General features: G+C 39.1%; 1 protein-coding gene across 2 annotated transcripts; it reads left to right on the top strand.

Moving 5' to 3' along the window:
- Positions 1-472: 472 nt before the first annotated feature.
- LOC110221069 (L-lactate dehydrogenase A chain) lies at positions 473-13,484 on the top strand. 2 transcript variants are annotated; one of them, XM_021005454.2, is made up of 8 exons: positions 473-580; positions 4,116-4,256; positions 6,805-6,922; positions 7,893-8,066; positions 8,537-8,710; positions 10,057-10,174; positions 10,776-10,899; positions 12,554-13,484. In XM_021005454.2, the coding sequence occupies exons 2-8, from the start codon at positions 4,128-4,130 to the stop codon at positions 12,716-12,718; spliced, it is 1,002 nt and encodes a 333-aa protein (XP_020861113.1). In that variant the 5' UTR covers positions 473-580; positions 4,116-4,127; the 3' UTR covers positions 12,719-13,484. The 2 variants fall into 2 exon arrangements, with proteins under 2 accessions (XP_020861113.1, XP_020861115.1); XM_021005456.2 differs by having other exon boundaries at positions 570-592.
- The last annotated feature ends 3,139 nt before the right edge of the window (positions 13,485-16,623 follow it).

The following is a 16,623-nucleotide window of genomic DNA, read 5'->3' as shown; positions in this document are numbered from 1 at the left end:
TTTAACCTTTCTGGGCCTCAGTTTCCTTATGTGAAAATGAAGGGGTTGAACTAGATGAGCTCTAAGGTTGCTTGCAGGTCTAAAGCCATGATCCTTTGATTCTGTGATCTGTGTTAGGTAGGTATTCTAGTTGCTATTCTCCTCATTATACAGCTGTGCTCTGTGGTCTTCTATAAAGGAGAGGGAAAATGCCACTGTTCTTTGTGGACTCTCCTTGATTTAAGTCTCTAGATTCTGCGTTGTCTGTAAGGGAGGAAAGGAAGCGAGTAGCAAATGACTACATTCGCTGGCTTTGGGTGGACAAGACGGCTGGGCAGGGCAAAGCTTTGTGTGTACAGATCAACCTATCTATCTACAAATCTTCCTCCATTAAAGGCCCCTTCTCAGTCCTTCCTCCATGCCCAGCCTGGCCCCACCCGATCCACACGTGGGTTCCAGCACGTCCGCTCCCAGCCTCTCGTGACGTCAGCTTTTCTCCGACATATATAAGGCCCCGCCCGCTAGACCGAGTCGCGCCAGTCTGGGAGCAGCAGTCTCACATCCAACTTAGAACTTTCGCATCCCGACCAGCAACACCTCGGTTCGTGCTTGGGTATTATTGGGAAGCAAACGGGGCAGGGAGGGAAGGGTGCAAGAGCAATCGGGAGATCAGCAGGTCTGGCTCCCACAATGGGGAGGAACAGGGACGGTTCTCTCTTTCGGGGGTGGGGTGGGGGTGGGGGTCTAACTTAGTGTGCTTAGGGTCTGGGGGGCCCAAGAGGTCTTGGTTCAGAGCCGACTCGACACTGCCCAGGCCAAGGCATGGGGTAGATCAGTTTTGGCCCACCCTGCCTGTGCTGGAGTGAGTTAAGAATGCTGGCATGGTCTCGTGCACTGGACCATGCAGCCCACTCTGTTCGGTTTCCATTGACTTCTGGCCCCAGCGTGCCAAACTCATATCCCAGTTTTATTCCCCTGTGGCCAGTCCCTAGTTCTCTTGCGTGCCCATGCTGCAAGTTGGGGCTGTGAGTTTGCACCTGGACGGAGTAAGAGTCGGAGGCTGTGGCTAGGACTCCCTTTGGGCCTTTGGGCCATGTGGGGTTGAATAGTTGGACCGATAGACTTACTTTAGTGACTGCTTTTTGTTCCTGGCCCACTGCACGCGGAGTGGGGGGTGGGGGATGGAGGAGGGAGAGGCCTTCAGGTACCCATTGGCCAAATGGTTGTCCCCCAGGAATCTGAGCTAGGGTAGTACATTTCCCCATGCGCTGCCGATCCTGAAAGAGCTTCAGCTCCGTAGGGGAGGAGGCAGACTACTAGAGAGGAAAAACCCAATCTGCTTTCTCAGTCTGATCTGAGAGCGAGAGCTGCCCCGAGGCTTCCCGAGGGAAGCATGCTCAGAGGTTGAATGGGTTATTAAGGCGGAAACTACTAAGAGCACTTAGAGAGGGGGGAGGGGGTGAAAGGGATGTCTCTCTATCCTGTACCCTCGCCCTGCTGGCCGCTTGCTGAAGCGCTGAAGCCTTTGGCTTGCAATATCCTAAGTCCCAGCAACCCATGCTTTTATTAAACGTCTATGTGCCAGGTGCTGGAGCTCCAGGACCAATGTGCTCGGAAGATGAGCTTCTTAACTGCAGAATAATCCTCCTTGGCTAGTGTTGCATTGTAACTGGAGACTTGATTTCAAGTGAGGGACTAAGGTTTAAATTCCCCGGGGGGGGGGGTTCCTGCTGGACTGATTGCAAAATCCATAATGGTCCATGGTTTAGGGTTTAACCTTTTACTTAGAGGGAACCCCCTCCCCTTTTTTTGTGTTTAGTGTAACTCTCCAACATTTTTAACCCCTACTGTGTTAGAGCCAGACGCAGAAAACTCAATTCAATATTTTTTATAATTATTATATAAATGATACGAATAATATATAAATTATATATACATATATTTTACATGTATTTTATATATATATATATAGTTATATATATATATAGTTATATAATTATCGAGCGCCATCTCTACCAAACTGGAACTTCAGCGCTGAGAGAATGCTGTTGATTTAAAGTCTTTTTCCACATCAGTAATTTTATCGGCTTTGAATATGGACTGGGATTGATTTGGAAATTGGGTTCTAATCACAGCCCTGCAACAATGTTGCCCTGGGCAAGTCCCTTAGTCTTTCTACTTCTCTACAAATGGAAGAGATTGGACTGGTGATCTTTTAAAGGCTCTTGGAGCTTTGCGTTGGTTTAGAGCTATGCTTTAAGGCTGAGGCTTGATGGAGCAGTTTTTGGAAGCAGTTTTTGCTTCTTGATCTTGCCAGTTTCATTCTTTAAGAGTGTCTGTTACTTGGACAAAATGCATTTGCAATCAAGTAAGAACTATTTGAGTGCCTTCTGTGTGCCAGGCACTGCCTAAGGCTGTAAATATTTATTATATTGTGTTACTTTTTTATAACATTGAATATATAAAATAGAAAACATAATATATATAGGATTATAGATACTATATATATTATGTTCATTACATAGTTACTTTTATTATAAGATTTATTATAGGGTTACACACACACACATACACACATATGGTTCTAGGTAATATTATGTATGGTGTTACATTTAACCACACCCGAAATATGTGCTTTATTAGCTTATCATTAGATACAACCACACACTCACAAAATCCTAAAAGACTGCTCACTTTTAATTGTGAGAACTAAATCTGAGATGAGGGATTAGATTTCAAAAGCCCCTTCCGATTCTACCATCCTAAAGTTCTATAAAATCCAAAGAAACTTAGTCCTTGTAACCAGTGCTGTATTTGAAAGTACACTCAGTATTAATGGAAGAAATTTAATTTTCCTCTCGAGTGTTCCAGGCTGGTTCACCTCCTGCAACTATTTCTGAATTTCCTTTGCAGAATATTGCTTCACTTTCTGCCTATATGCTTATCGTAGGGTGTGTTGCAATAATGAAATGGTTGCTGCAGAATGAAACAGAGTTTATAAATTCCGGTTTAATACTCTCTTCCTCAACGATTTCCTGGTTGTCGGTCCTTTGTCTAGTTTGAGGCTGCCAGACCTGATTCATGTGTCTTCTACAATCAGCTTTTATTGTCTAACTTGGAGGAGACACCACTGATTGCTGCAGTTTTGGAGTTTCTCCTAAGGAAGTGAGATTTTATGATTAGAAGGGGGAGGAGTCCATTGAAACCTACCGCATCCTATTCCTTGTAGTGTCCTAGGCGCCAGAGCGTGGGGTGGAGCAAGGGCTCTTGGAAAGCTTGGGAAGAGAAAGCGGGTATCTCCGAACTCCGAAATTGGGGGGAAGGGAGGAAGAAATGGTTATGCTCCTAACAAGAGACGTATACCACCATTCCCTTCCCCTACGCTCTTTTATTTCCCTCTGGGAGGCAGTAGACATGTGGAAGCAGAATTCGGCTCCCTTCCAAAGGAGCTGCAAATTGGCTTTGCTAGGCCCCGCCCTTCCCCCAACCCCACCTCCATATGCGCATGCACAGAGGCAGTGAGTCACCTGGGACTTGGCCAGAACTTCGGGGAGGAGAGAAGAGACGCGCATGTGCGATGCTGGCGGCAGGCTCCCTCCCGGTCCTGTCCCTCAGACCGTTAATGGCAGTTCCCTTTTACTCTTTTTGCTACCCACGTGGGCTGCCAGACAGGGCGGTGTATTGTCAGCCCCACTGTGCTGCGAGAACTGGAGTAGGAGTCCACCTCAACTTCTTGGCAGAGACAAAGGCAACAGTGAAATTCCTTATAAAAAATCAGCTCAGAGGTCCATGGGGCAATATGGCTTCAGGAGGCTACACTTACCAAGAAACTACCTTTGTCTGTGTGAAGGCAAAGGTGAGGGAGTGGAAGCTTTCCCATCACTGCCCCCCAACTTCGACTTTTCACTTCCTCTTCCATCCTTGGGTCCTTTTTTGATCAAGCTTCTTCCCTCACTTCCCAGGTTCCCTTGTCTTTACAAGCTATATGCCTACAAAAGCAAGGACAGACTTCAGCAAGCCTGCCAATAAAGTCTAGTTAGTGTGGTTAAGTAACTCATGATGCTAATGTGATTAGCTCCAACAGTGAAATGTTTTTTTTTTTGTTTTATTAAACCTTCATTCTCCCGCACCCCCAGATCTCCCACAAAATGGCAACTTCTGTCAAGGATCAGCTGATTGTGAATGTCCTAAAGGAAGACCAGGTTCCCCAAAACAAGATTACTGTTGTTGGGGTTGGTGCAGTTGGTATGGCATGTGCCATCAGTATCTTAATGAAGGTAAGTAATAGTCCTGTGTGGGTTAGAGGCCTAAAAGTCAAATAACTTTCAGTTCATTTATAGAAATGACACCATGTACTTAGTATGAGTTGATTGATTCCACAAGCATTTTATTAAGTGCTAGGTACTGAGAATTAAAAAAAGACAAAAATAAGGGCAGTTTCTACCCACAAGGAGCTTATATTCTCTTGAGGGAAAACAATCTACCGAAGTTCACAAAGGTCATTAAATAATGTTTAAGGGAGTTTGTATTCAAAATTCTTAAGAGAGAGAGAATATATAATAAAGATCTACATAGTTCATATTGCCTGTGTAGATTTTCAGATATGTAGGTTTATTTTATATAAATTAACTAAAATTTATTTATGTCTAAACTAGAGTGGACTGTCCAGTGTTATAATTCTTACTGGAGCAGAACCTGCTGCCAGCTACAAGTACCTCTCCTCACACTGGCAGTTTACCCCATGACTATTGTCAGTGAGAGCTTGTGAACTAGGTGTGAGATGTGACTGTCTGGGGCTGCCTCAATTGCAGGAAATCTTGTTTTTAAAAGTTGAATAATGATTTTGTCCATTTTACCTGATATCTCACACACTCAGATGTGAAACTGCTTTGTGGTTTTGTTAGAGATACACAATAAATGTATACACTGGAGGAGTGAGCTATTTTGAAATCTTAGAACTGGTTGGCTTAATCGAGAGAAAGTTAAAATTAAGATTACAATACTCTTTTAAAAAATTGTTTGAAAGGGGCAGCTAGGTGGCGTAGTACATAGAGCACTGGCCCTGAAGTCAGGAGGACCTAAGTTCAAATCTATGCTCAGACCAAATTCTTGTCACTTACTAGCTGTGTGACCCGGGGCAAGTCACTTAGCCCCAACTGCCTAAAAAAAAATTTGTTTGAACAGGAGAAACTAGAGACATTTAATGTAATCAGTCACACATTGAGTCTTCCCCTTGAAAATTAATTTAATTCTAACTGTAATTGTTATTTGGAGCTAGGAATTCATTTTTTCCATAGAAACAAAGGTTTGATTGGGTTGCCAGACTAGCACAAAAGCTGAATGAAACTTTGTTGCTGAATGGATCTGTACTCTTTATCATCCAACTTAACATTGTTTCTATAGGCAAGTGGGTTTTAAGTTCACTTGAAGATTAAAAAAATACCTAAATTCATGCCACAATTCTAGTCGTCAGGGAAGCTGCATCCTCCAGCAGGGGTTTCTGCAGGATTTGAGGTTATGAGTAGGTAGAAGCCACAGTCAGGAAAAGAAGATTTTATATCCCTTGCAACAGAAGCTCTAAGTTTCTGCCCTTGGGAAAGGCATTGTAGGCTTCTTCAACTCTAATTCTCACAGCTGTGGCAGTGAGGACTCTGAGCAGGCTTCAGTGCAGATGGGAACTAGAGGGACAGAAGGGAAGCATTATATTCATCCATTATAATATGTCAGGTTTTCATAGGAGAGAGGGCTAGCTTTGTACCTTGGATCCAGGTATTGATGTCTGGAAATCTAACAGTACCTCCTACAAACTTTCTCAGAGCACTGTCTAGATTTTTTTCCCATCCCTTTTCAACACAATTTCGTTTTATACTTATTTTTCTTAACTCTTCCATTACTAATAATGGTTAACATTTGAATAACACTGGAAGGTTTGCAGAATGCTATCTCATTGATCCTTAAGATGATCATGTGAGGTAGGAGGAAAAGAGAAGTTAAGTGCCTTACACAGGCTCACTAGTGTCTGAGGTAGGATTCAAACATGAGTCATTGCTGCCCAGATTTACTAGATTATAATCAATTTAGGCTAAAGTTAATGTGGTTTTTGATCCTAATACTCTAGTATCTAGAATAGCACTTTATTTTGCTTTTTGGTGAGGCAGTCGGGGTTAAATGACTTGCCTAGGGTCACACAACTAGTAAGTGTCTAGTGTCTGAGGCTGCATTTGAACTCGGGTCCTCCTGACTTCAGAGCTGGTGCTCTATTTACTTTGCCACTAGCTGCCTCTAGCATAGTACTTTAAACATTACAACTTCTAAGACCTGGCATTTTAGTAGTATGGCTATTCCTTCCCTGACAGTCTTAGTGCCCTCTTTGTGAATTTCTCAGCTTCCCCCTCCCCCTCAAAAAAATGTCATCACATAGTTGCCAACTTTCTGAATAGGCCAACCTTAAGAATAGGCCCAGTGACAGTATGCCATCAGAGGACCAGATGGCCTATTCTTGAGATCTTTCCGGCTTGGTAGATCTGCCATACATAGCTTGTGGTACACTGAGGCAGCTTTCCAGAATCCAGGGTCATGATAGAGTAAGAGTGTAGGATTTGAGTCAAGGGCCTTGCATCTGCAGTAGGGATTTATCAGTGTTTGCTGAATTGGAAATGTCAAGAAACAATTTCCTGAAAGAGATGAGGAAGGCATTTCATAAATAAATTTTAAATCTTTATAGAAATGTATGAGAGTATGTGTGAGAGAGATTTTTCTTCCATGTTCTTGAGGAATCTAAAATTATTTGAATTGAAATAATTTAACTGAAAATATCTCCTCCAGGATCTGGCTGATGAACTTGCCCTAGTTGATGTGATAGAAGACAAACTAAAGGGGGAGATGATGGATCTCCAACATGGCAGCCTTTTTCTCAAAACGCCAAAGATTGTTTCTGGCAAAGGTTAGTTTTTTGTTTGTTTTTAAATGAATTTTACTTGTTTCAATTATGAAGTGTTTTTCTTTCTTATACCTCCCCCCACTGGGCAAGAAAAGAAAACTGTTTAACAAACCCAGTCAAGCAAAACCAACTCCCATATCCAAAAGTATCTCCTTCTGCATTATTCCATCACCTCTTGCAGTGTTTCAAAATGTAATTCACACAACCTAATTTCTGTCATCCTTGTGGAAAATAATTCCTAGGAGTTCAAAGATTTATATTTTTACCCAAGTTAGGTGGTATTTTGTCATTGATCCCTGTTAGATAATCAATTACTACCTATTACATTTTCCTGTAAATATTTTTTAAATTAAGATAGTTTGTCCATGACATGGAAGAGATATAATCATCACCTTTTCCCCTCAGATAATTATAGGTTTTTACATCTGAAATTAAATTTATAGGTTCTTATAGTTCTAAACACCTGTCTTTAATTATGTGTAAATGTTTCTCAGTTAACTTGCTGGGTTGACATTATGTCAGTTTCACTTTGAATTGGAAATAGAAAAAGTTAAGGTTGCAGGAAATTCAAAGATGTGTATGTAGAAGTTTGTAGGATATCAGATTTTTAGCAATTCTTAACTATTAAGCAAAATAAGACTAAGTTATCCCTTCCATATCCCAGGGGTTAGGGACACAGTCCTGCTTCCCTCCCATTTTGATCTGGAAAATCCGTGGCCCTCTTTCCTACCAGAGAAGTCTGAATTTTTTCTTTTTTTTAGTACCTTATGAAATTTGGGTTGATATTACACAATACTATACTTATATTTTATGCATTTGAGTTTCTAAACTTTTTATGTGTCATCTGCAGCTTCTGCAAAACTACTAAAAAATTCCTATTTGATTTCTTACACTGACTCTCCAGTATATTGAAATCATGATGGGGAAAGTTGAGATGTGGAAGGGATAATTGTATTGTTTCTCTTTTCTCTAGACTACAGTGTGACTGCAAACTCCAAGTTGGTTGTTGTTACGGCTGGGGCACGTCAACAGGAGGGAGAAAGTCGTCTTAATTTGGTCCAGCGCAATGTGAATATCTTTAAATTCATCATTCCCAATATTGTTAAATATAGCCCTAATTGTAAGCTGCTGATTGTTTCCAATCCAGGTAAGATTTGACTGTTAAGACATCTTTTAACACAAACTTGGCTAAAATTCAAAATTTGAACTATAGTAAACCTTGAGAGTCATATTGTAAAAATATATTTTTAGTTTGTTTATAAGTTCATATTTTCCATTTTTTCCTTAGGATTTTATTTCTTTTCTTTTAATAGATATGCCCTGGGAAAACTACAATACAAAGTTTCATGAAGTTTTTAGGAAGTTGGCTCACCACAAACAGTTACTTGTTAAAGGGGGAATCCTGGTGTTAATGTATGATGCTTCTGTTATAATCTTTTATGCCAGAGTTAATAGGATTGTACTAGACCACACCATTATATAAATGTTTGATAGGTTCATTGTACTATAGATACTACAGGTATACCAGGAGTATTGATTTGGCATAATTTTTATCCTCAAAGCAATTACCTGCCAGAGGACATTAACATTTATATTGTCTACATTTTTTCTTCACAGTGGATATTTTGACCTATGTGGCCTGGAAGCTAAGTGGTTTTCCTAAGAACCGGGTTATTGGGAGTGGTTGCAATCTGGATTCTGCCCGTTTCCGTTACTTAATGGGGGAGAGACTTGGTGTTCATTCTTCAAGTTGTCATGGATGGGTCCTTGGGGAACATGGAGACTCCAGTGGTAAGACTATACCACCATCCCATAGGACTCAGCAAATATTCTAAAAAATGTCAAGGGTTCTATTTTAAAATTGCTTAAAACTAAATCTGTGAGGACTTGTTTATCTGTAAGGAATGGTTTATGAGAACCCCACCTTTTGTTAAGGAATGGGCTAAGTTTTTTGGCATTATTATCTACAATTTAACTAGTAAAAAGTGAAACTTGTCATGAGTACAATTTTTACTAACTTGATTGCAGTGGTCAGTGACACTGGTTTATATTTTAATTGAACTGGCTAACTCTGAAAAGGTCAGCCTTGTAATTCAAGTAGGATATGATTTATGGACTAAATTCTACCCATACCTATCATAGCTGTCTTTATCTGGAGAAATATAATAATACAACAAAAGAATACTTGATTTGGATATAGAAAAGATCCAAGTTCAGATCTTGGCTCTCATAATTACTTGTTGTGTGACCATGGCAAGTTTATCTCCTAGAGAGCCTATTTATGTTCAAAAAGGGAATGATAATTTTTTTTTTGGCAAGGCAATTGGGGTTAAGTGACTTGCCCAGAGTCACACAACTAGTAAGTGTTACGTGTCTGAGGCTGGATTTGAACTCAGGTCCTCCTGACTCCAGAGCTGAAGCAACTCACTGTTGCCACCTAGCTGCCCCGAGGGAATGATAATTCTTACTCATGGGATTGTCCTGAGAAAAGTACTTAGACTTTAAGGTAGCATATAAATATGGGCTATTAAAACATTTGAAGAATGTTGAAGAATATTATCTATATAGGGAACCCCTAAAAATGTTTGTTTAGCTGAGTAGTCTACTATCTAAACCTTTTGCTTTTTGAGGGGGGGAGGCACCCAATTTTTGAGATTAGAAATACCATCAACTCAAGATCATTGAAGGTAAAAATATAGTAGAAATTATTTCTTAATAGTTAGTAGAAACTACCACTATTTCCTTTCTTGATCTTATAAGAGGGTTACATGATGAATAAGGAGCTATAGAAAACTAACGTAGTAAATGTGAAAGTGGAACACATTTAAGTATAGGATTAGAAGGAAATACTAAAACAAAAAAAGCAACATTGATAGTATTAATGCATTTGTTTAGTCTAGCTGCATACAAATCATACTATTCTTGATTAAAAAAAGAAAAAATGAGAATATTAGTAGTTTTCTCTCTATTACATGTTATGGAAAAAGTATTATATAAGGAGCAGCATTGCTTTTCTTTAAGGAGGTTCTCAGAATGAAATATAGTAGGGTAGAATTAAGAGATAAATACAAAATTAAGCCATAATTACTAACAGGGTGCTTGGAAGTTAATTTTCATGTATCGGAATTTTTTTTAAGTTCCTGTGTGGAGTGGTGTGAATGTTGCTGGTGTCTCTCTGAAGAATCTTTATCCTGCTTTGGGAACTGATGCTGATTCAGAGAATTGGAAACAAGTTCATAAACAGGTGGTTGACAGGTTAGTGAGGATCTCTTAATATTTTAGTAGCAGGGTTTTTTTCAATCTTTGTAAAACATGAAATTCCAATTTCCATTTGAATGGTTTTATATGGAAGAAATCCAGTAAAAATTTTTGTTTAAGAAATGTCAAAGCTCAAATACTTTTAGTGGACCCATCATTTTGTCAGCAGTATCACCTCTGCCTTATCCCGTAGGATTCTAGTTCTTTTTTTTCTCCCCCATAAATGCTCCAAAGATCTCTGGTGGTTTCATGTTAGATACTGTCAAAGATCATGATGTGAAAGGAACAGGTAAGCTTATTTAGACTTTTTACACAGCATGAGTTTTATCCTCAACAAAAAAAAGTTCCTAGTTTTTCTATCTCTAATGCTGTTTATTGTAGGATCTTCCTAATATTGGTGAACATTTAAAAATTAGTACAGTATGGAACAAAAGCACCAAAAATTTCATTTAAATAGCTCATAAATAATGTTGGAGTGAAATCCTTGGATAGGGAAGATTTCTGCTTTGTAGCATTATCTATTATAACTGTTCTTTGAAAGCTGTGTTTCTGCTCAGTCCCTCCCCCAAATAATTTAGTAACTTCTTGTTACTGGCAGTGCTTATGAGGTGATCAAGCTGAAGGGCTATACTTCCTGGGCCATTGGCTTGTCTGTGGCAGATCTAGCAGAAAGCATTATGAAGAATCTTAAGAGAGTGCATCCAATTTCCACCATGATTAAGGTAGGTGTCTATAGGTATCTGTTACAGATAAATGGTTTTAAATGTATTTGGTGTGTTTTGTTTTTTGAGTGCTTCTACATATTAAAAAAAATGTTAATAGTCATGTCATGATGGAGATTTTAGGACTTCACAATGTAGTGATGAATAAATGTTTTATTTTGATGAGAGCATTGGAATACAAATACATTAACAGGCTAGAATGGTAGAATGAAGCAAGATGAAATATAATCAAGATAAATGTAAAATCCTGCAATTGGATTTACAAAATCAACTCCACAGATATTAGAGGAGATATGGCCAGAGAATAGAACTACTCACATTTTAAGGTTTCCTCTCAATCTTGTGAGGAAGGAAGTATGAGTATTTTTATCTCCCATCTTACAGATGAGGAGACTGATGTTCTGAGGGTAAGTGACTTACTCAACTAGTAACTTTCTGATTCAAGTGCTAAACCTGAGTCTCATGATTTCAAGTCTGGCAGTTTTCCGTTATGCCATGGGGCCTCAGAATAACAGCTGTATGTCTCAGTAATATATAGTGAGTGTCTAGAAGTGAGTGGAGGTGATGACAGTTCCATTATACTCTGCCTTAGACCACATGTGGAATAATAGTGTATGTTTTGGGTATGTTATGTTTTAGAAGGGATGTGATAGACTAGCACTTTAAACAGTTTAAGAACTGCTGAAGGGGATTTGAATGGGAAAAGTTCAAGAAGCCCTGCTCTAGAATATGTCCACAAGAAGAGGCCAAGGTGAGAACGTAATTCTGCAGTGTTAATGTAAAAGAGGATTGGGCTTGTTCTGCTTGGTCAGAATTAGGACTAAGTTGAAGGGAAGCTGGCTTCAGCCCAACATGGATACAATTACTAGTAATAAGAGCTGGCTAAAAATAAAATAAGGTGCTTGGGGCAGACAGAGGGCAGAAGTAGTGGTGGAAGTGAGCTTTCCAGTTCTTGTCTGGAATGTTCTAAATGGGATTCCTGATTTGGGGAAGGGTTAGATAAGACTACAGATATTTTCAGAGGTTCTTTCCAACTTAGCAATTCTTAGTTCATGAATTTGTTTTACTTTTGGGACAGTATCCCTTGGGCAAGCTGCCAATTAAAAAAAAATAAATTATAGTCAGGTGGCTATAGAAATTTTAACAAATTGCTTTGCTCAAAATTCCCTTTTCATGAGAACATTTCATTGAGGTAAAAAAAAGGTTTCAGCTTGCAAATAGCATTTTGGTTATACATGTAGAATAGAATGAAAAATGTCTAATCTCCTAAGCAGTGCACAAAAAGAAAAATGTATCATTTATGGACAGTGTTATCAAGTTAAACTAGAATGTATAAACCTAGCATTAAAAATGTACTTTAAAAAGAAAACATTGGCATTCAGTGGGTCTAATACAGAGTAATAAAAGGCAAAATTTGTTTTATGTGGATATATATAAAGTATACTAGTGCTTGTTGAATAGATTGGGAAGGGCAGATAATAGAGGGTGATAGACTTGTTGATGTTAATCTTGATCATCTTCAAGCACATCTTAGGGTAAAGAAGCCAGTTAAACAATTCCAGCTGCCTTGTTGCATTTATAGTTGGCTGTTGGACAGAGTAGAAGACATCAGAGTATGGTGTGAAAGAAAATATGATCTCATTTTGTCTTTTAGGGCCTATATGGAATTAATGAGGATGTCTTCCTTAGTGTCCCATGTGTCTTGGGGCAGAATGGCATTTCAGATGTGGTGAAGGTAAACCTGAATCCGGAAGAGGAAGGCCATTTAAAGAAGAGCGCCGACACACTTTGGGGAATCCAGAAAGAGCTGCAATTTTAAAGCCTTTTAATGTGCTGCCATTTTACCATAGAGAACATGACAGTGGTTAAGGGGTTATGTATGATGCACTTTTCAAATAGGTCAAAACCTTCCTCTGATTAGCGATTGAACACCAGAAAAGTAAAACCTGTGAACACACTCTAGTCCCTTCCTAAAGTTAGAAATGGGGAGTAGTACAGTGTGACTGCTGTTTGTTAAACCCTGTTGTCGTTTGTGTATGATGCTGAGTATGACTTGTACAGTCTTAGTAGCTGGTATCAAGCAGATCCAGCGCCCCCACAGATATATAACTGCCTGCCTTGTATGGAAGTGCTGCAGGTTCCCATAGATCCAGAAGACAACATTCCTGGATATAAAACACCATATAGTAGTAACACTTTATTGATGCATTGATTACCTTTGTACCCCTCCATTAGGGCTCTACAGCATGGCCACATATATCACCTTTCCAGAGGACCTGATTTTGTCTACCTATACACACACACACACACACCACACACATATACATATATATGTATGTGTGTATGTATATATATATATATACATATATATATACATATATATATATATATATACATATATATATATATATATATATATATACATATATATATACATATATATATACATATATATATATATATATATGTATGTCTCAATAGTTGTAAATTTCCATATTGTATAAGATCTATATATGTACAGTGATGCAACCAATTCCTCAAGTGTCATACTAACCCTAAATACTGAATAAACAACAAATAACTGATTTTCTCTTTGGCGAATTGTTTTATTTCATTTTATGCCAAGATGTTAGGATTAAAAGTTTCAGATTTTGCTAGGACATATTAGTCCGAGAAAAGAAAAAACTACAGAGATCAAGATTAGAGGGATATAACAGGACAGCATTGGCACAGACATTTCAATAGATGTGTAATCTCATCAATGTGGGTGCTCCAACAATGTGGCTCACAACCATTCATGCCTCCCTGCCTTGAGTACCTCTCATGTCCTCCTGTAAATCTGGGATCCGCTTAATGTGTTAGGAACCTTTCTTCTAGATCTTCTGACATCAAGTGGATACCAATGGAATACATAAGCTGTCATTCATTGATTATCCTTTTTCTCACTATAAGACCAGTCAGTGTACCTTTAAAATTATTTTTCTTGATAGTTTCATCAGTCATATAATCACAAACATGTCAAGACAAAAATGCAGAAGAGGATCAACCCCACATAGTGTTTTGGTTTTTAAAAAATGTATTATATGTGTGTACGTATAACAAACTGCTTTATGTGTGACCCCCTCCTCCCATTTGTGCAACTTTTAAGATGATTTATTGATTTTTTTTTTCCTACATCACTGCCAGTCAACCTACCACCAAGTACCACCTCATTTTATTTTTTTTTTGCTTAGGTAATCAGGGTTAAGTGACTTGCTCAGATTTACACAGCTAGTAAGTATCAAGTGTCTGAGGTTGGGTTTGAACTCAGGTCCTCCTGACTCCAAGGCCAGAGCTCTATCCACTGTGCCACCTAGTTGCCCCCCAGCTCATTTTTTTTTGGTCAAACATTTCTCTGACAACATATCTTGTACCATTTCTGCATTATTCTTCCTTTGTAATGTTACAGCCTTTTCTCTTATATGTACCTTTATGTTGCACTTTGATCCTCAATTTTAGTTTGCTCGTTACTGGAAATATTGCACAAAGATGGTATTACTTGGGTGTGAGTTAACTTCCAGTTGAGTACAAAAATAGTAGAGGAAGAATAGCAGTCTTCAAATAGCTTTTGAAAAGCCCTGTGGTAAATGTTCATGTTTCTTTTGCTCTGGGGATGTGCAAAGAAATACTACATGCTATAAATTGATAAGAGATCACTTCTGGATGGAGGTAGTAGGAAGAAAGACCAGAGTTTCATAGAGGATTATTTTATCTAGGCCTTAGGCTTTAACAAACAGGATATCAAGGGTGGGGTCCAGCAGGCAATAAGGAAGAAAGGGAATAAAGGGTATGGAAAACACCTGGGCAAAACCAGTGTGCCAAATCTTGACACTAATATTTTCCCACCTGTATGACCTTGGACAAGTTACTTAACCTGTCTCATTTTCCTCTATAAAACGACTGAGGTTCCTTTGAGCTCTGGACCCATGATTGGATGATCCTGGGAACAGACATGTCAATTTAGTCCACCTAAGCTGGAGCCTATCAGTAGGTCAAGTCTTAGAAGATTAAGAAGTCTGTACTTGACTTGGTAGAGACAATGGGAAGCCGCTATAGAGCTTCATACACTGGTGTATTCACACAGTTGTTCAGTCATGTCAGACTTCCTAACCCCATTTGGGGTGTTCTTGGCAAAGATAGAGTAGTTGGTCATTTCCTTTTTCAGCTCATTTTACAGATGAAGAAACTTGAGGCAAACAGGGCTAAGTCGTGTAGATGTGTCTTCCTGACTCCAGGCCCAAAAGAACTGAGGTTTTTAGCTGACCACAAACTCAAAATTAAACCACGATTATGTGCCATGGCTATTAAAAAAAATGTAATCTTTGGCATAGTAATAAAAATATAGTGTCACTGGTGGAGATATTACTTAAATTCACTAGAAAGTTAAGACATCACCCTGATGTCATTCGTCCTCTGAGAATGAAGAAGGAACAACAATAACAGAAGCCTATGATCCTATTAACAGAAGTAAGGAAGTTGGGAAGAGAAAGATTTTGGAGGAAAGATGATGAATTCAATTTGGGACGTACTGAGTTGGAGATACTGTGCTACCATCCAGGTGATCCATCCAAGAAATGGTGTAAAATGTGAATCTGGAGTTGAGAGAAATGAGGTTTAGAGCTTGACAGAATGAATCTTCTGATTAATAGTTGAAGGACAAGATAATAGGATTAAAGGCACAGATGGTAGTAGGGTTATCCTTGAGCAGAAGTTAGACCAACTTGTTAAGAGATAGAAGGGAAGGAATATAAAATGGATAAAGAAAAATAGAAGTTTTGATCAAGCCAAGTCAAAACAACACACATTTATTAAGGCGCTGTGCTAAATACACAGAAGGGCAAAAATAGGCTCAGCTGTCAAGGAGCTCACAAGTGCCAGGTCCTTGATCCACATCAGTTATGGCTTACTGAAAGTTTATACCTCTGGCCTGAGCTACCCCTGAGATCTTTGAGGAACATGGTGCTCATACCAAAGAATGAAATGTCAGTGCTTCCAGAGTCTAAACGGCTCTACACATAACTATACAAACCCCCAACATTCCCTCCAGTGGTGCACAGAACTTGGCCCACAAGTGAGATGGCCATCAAAAATGTTAGTATCATTCTTAAGTGTCACTGAGAAGCAAGAGTCCAAAGCAAAAGAGGTATCATTTCTCTGTGCTCTGCTCTGGTTGGAGTGATGTGACCAGAATGTGATATTTGGGGATATCACATTCCAGATGAACCATCTCCAACAAACCAGGGATGCTGAACTTGCAAACAAGTAAAGCAGTCTTCAGGATAACAGTCTTCAAGTAGTTGAATTGGTATCATGTAGAAGCCTTATTCTCTGTGTGTGTGTGTGCGCTCACGCAGAACTACAAGCAAATAGTGTACATTACTGTCAGATTTTAGCTCGGATATAGAGGAAAAGACTTCCAAACATAGGGCTATCTGAAACTGGAAATGGACTGCCTCATGTGGTAAGATTTCATTTTAAGAAACTTTAGAGTTCATCTATTCCATTTTACAGGGTGAGGCTTCTGAGGTCCAGAGAGATGTCCACAGTCACATAAGTAGCAGAGCCATCCATATTCAAAGCCAGATCCTTGGACACCCATTCTTTTCCCACAGCACCACAATAAAGATCAGATTCTCTGGATTTAATGGATTGAGTTTCCCAGCAGATGTCCAAGAAGCTGACATC

This window comes from Phascolarctos cinereus, unplaced genomic scaffold (genome assembly GCF_003287225.1).
Source record: "Phascolarctos cinereus isolate Bilbo 61053 unplaced genomic scaffold, phaCin_HiC Scaffold_9;HRSCAF=440, whole genome shotgun sequence".
In the NCBI taxonomy this organism is placed as follows: domain Eukaryota; kingdom Metazoa; phylum Chordata; class Mammalia; order Diprotodontia; family Phascolarctidae; genus Phascolarctos; species Phascolarctos cinereus.
Note: the sequence above shows the minus strand (reverse complement) of the source record. Positions and strands in the feature narration are given on the sequence as shown.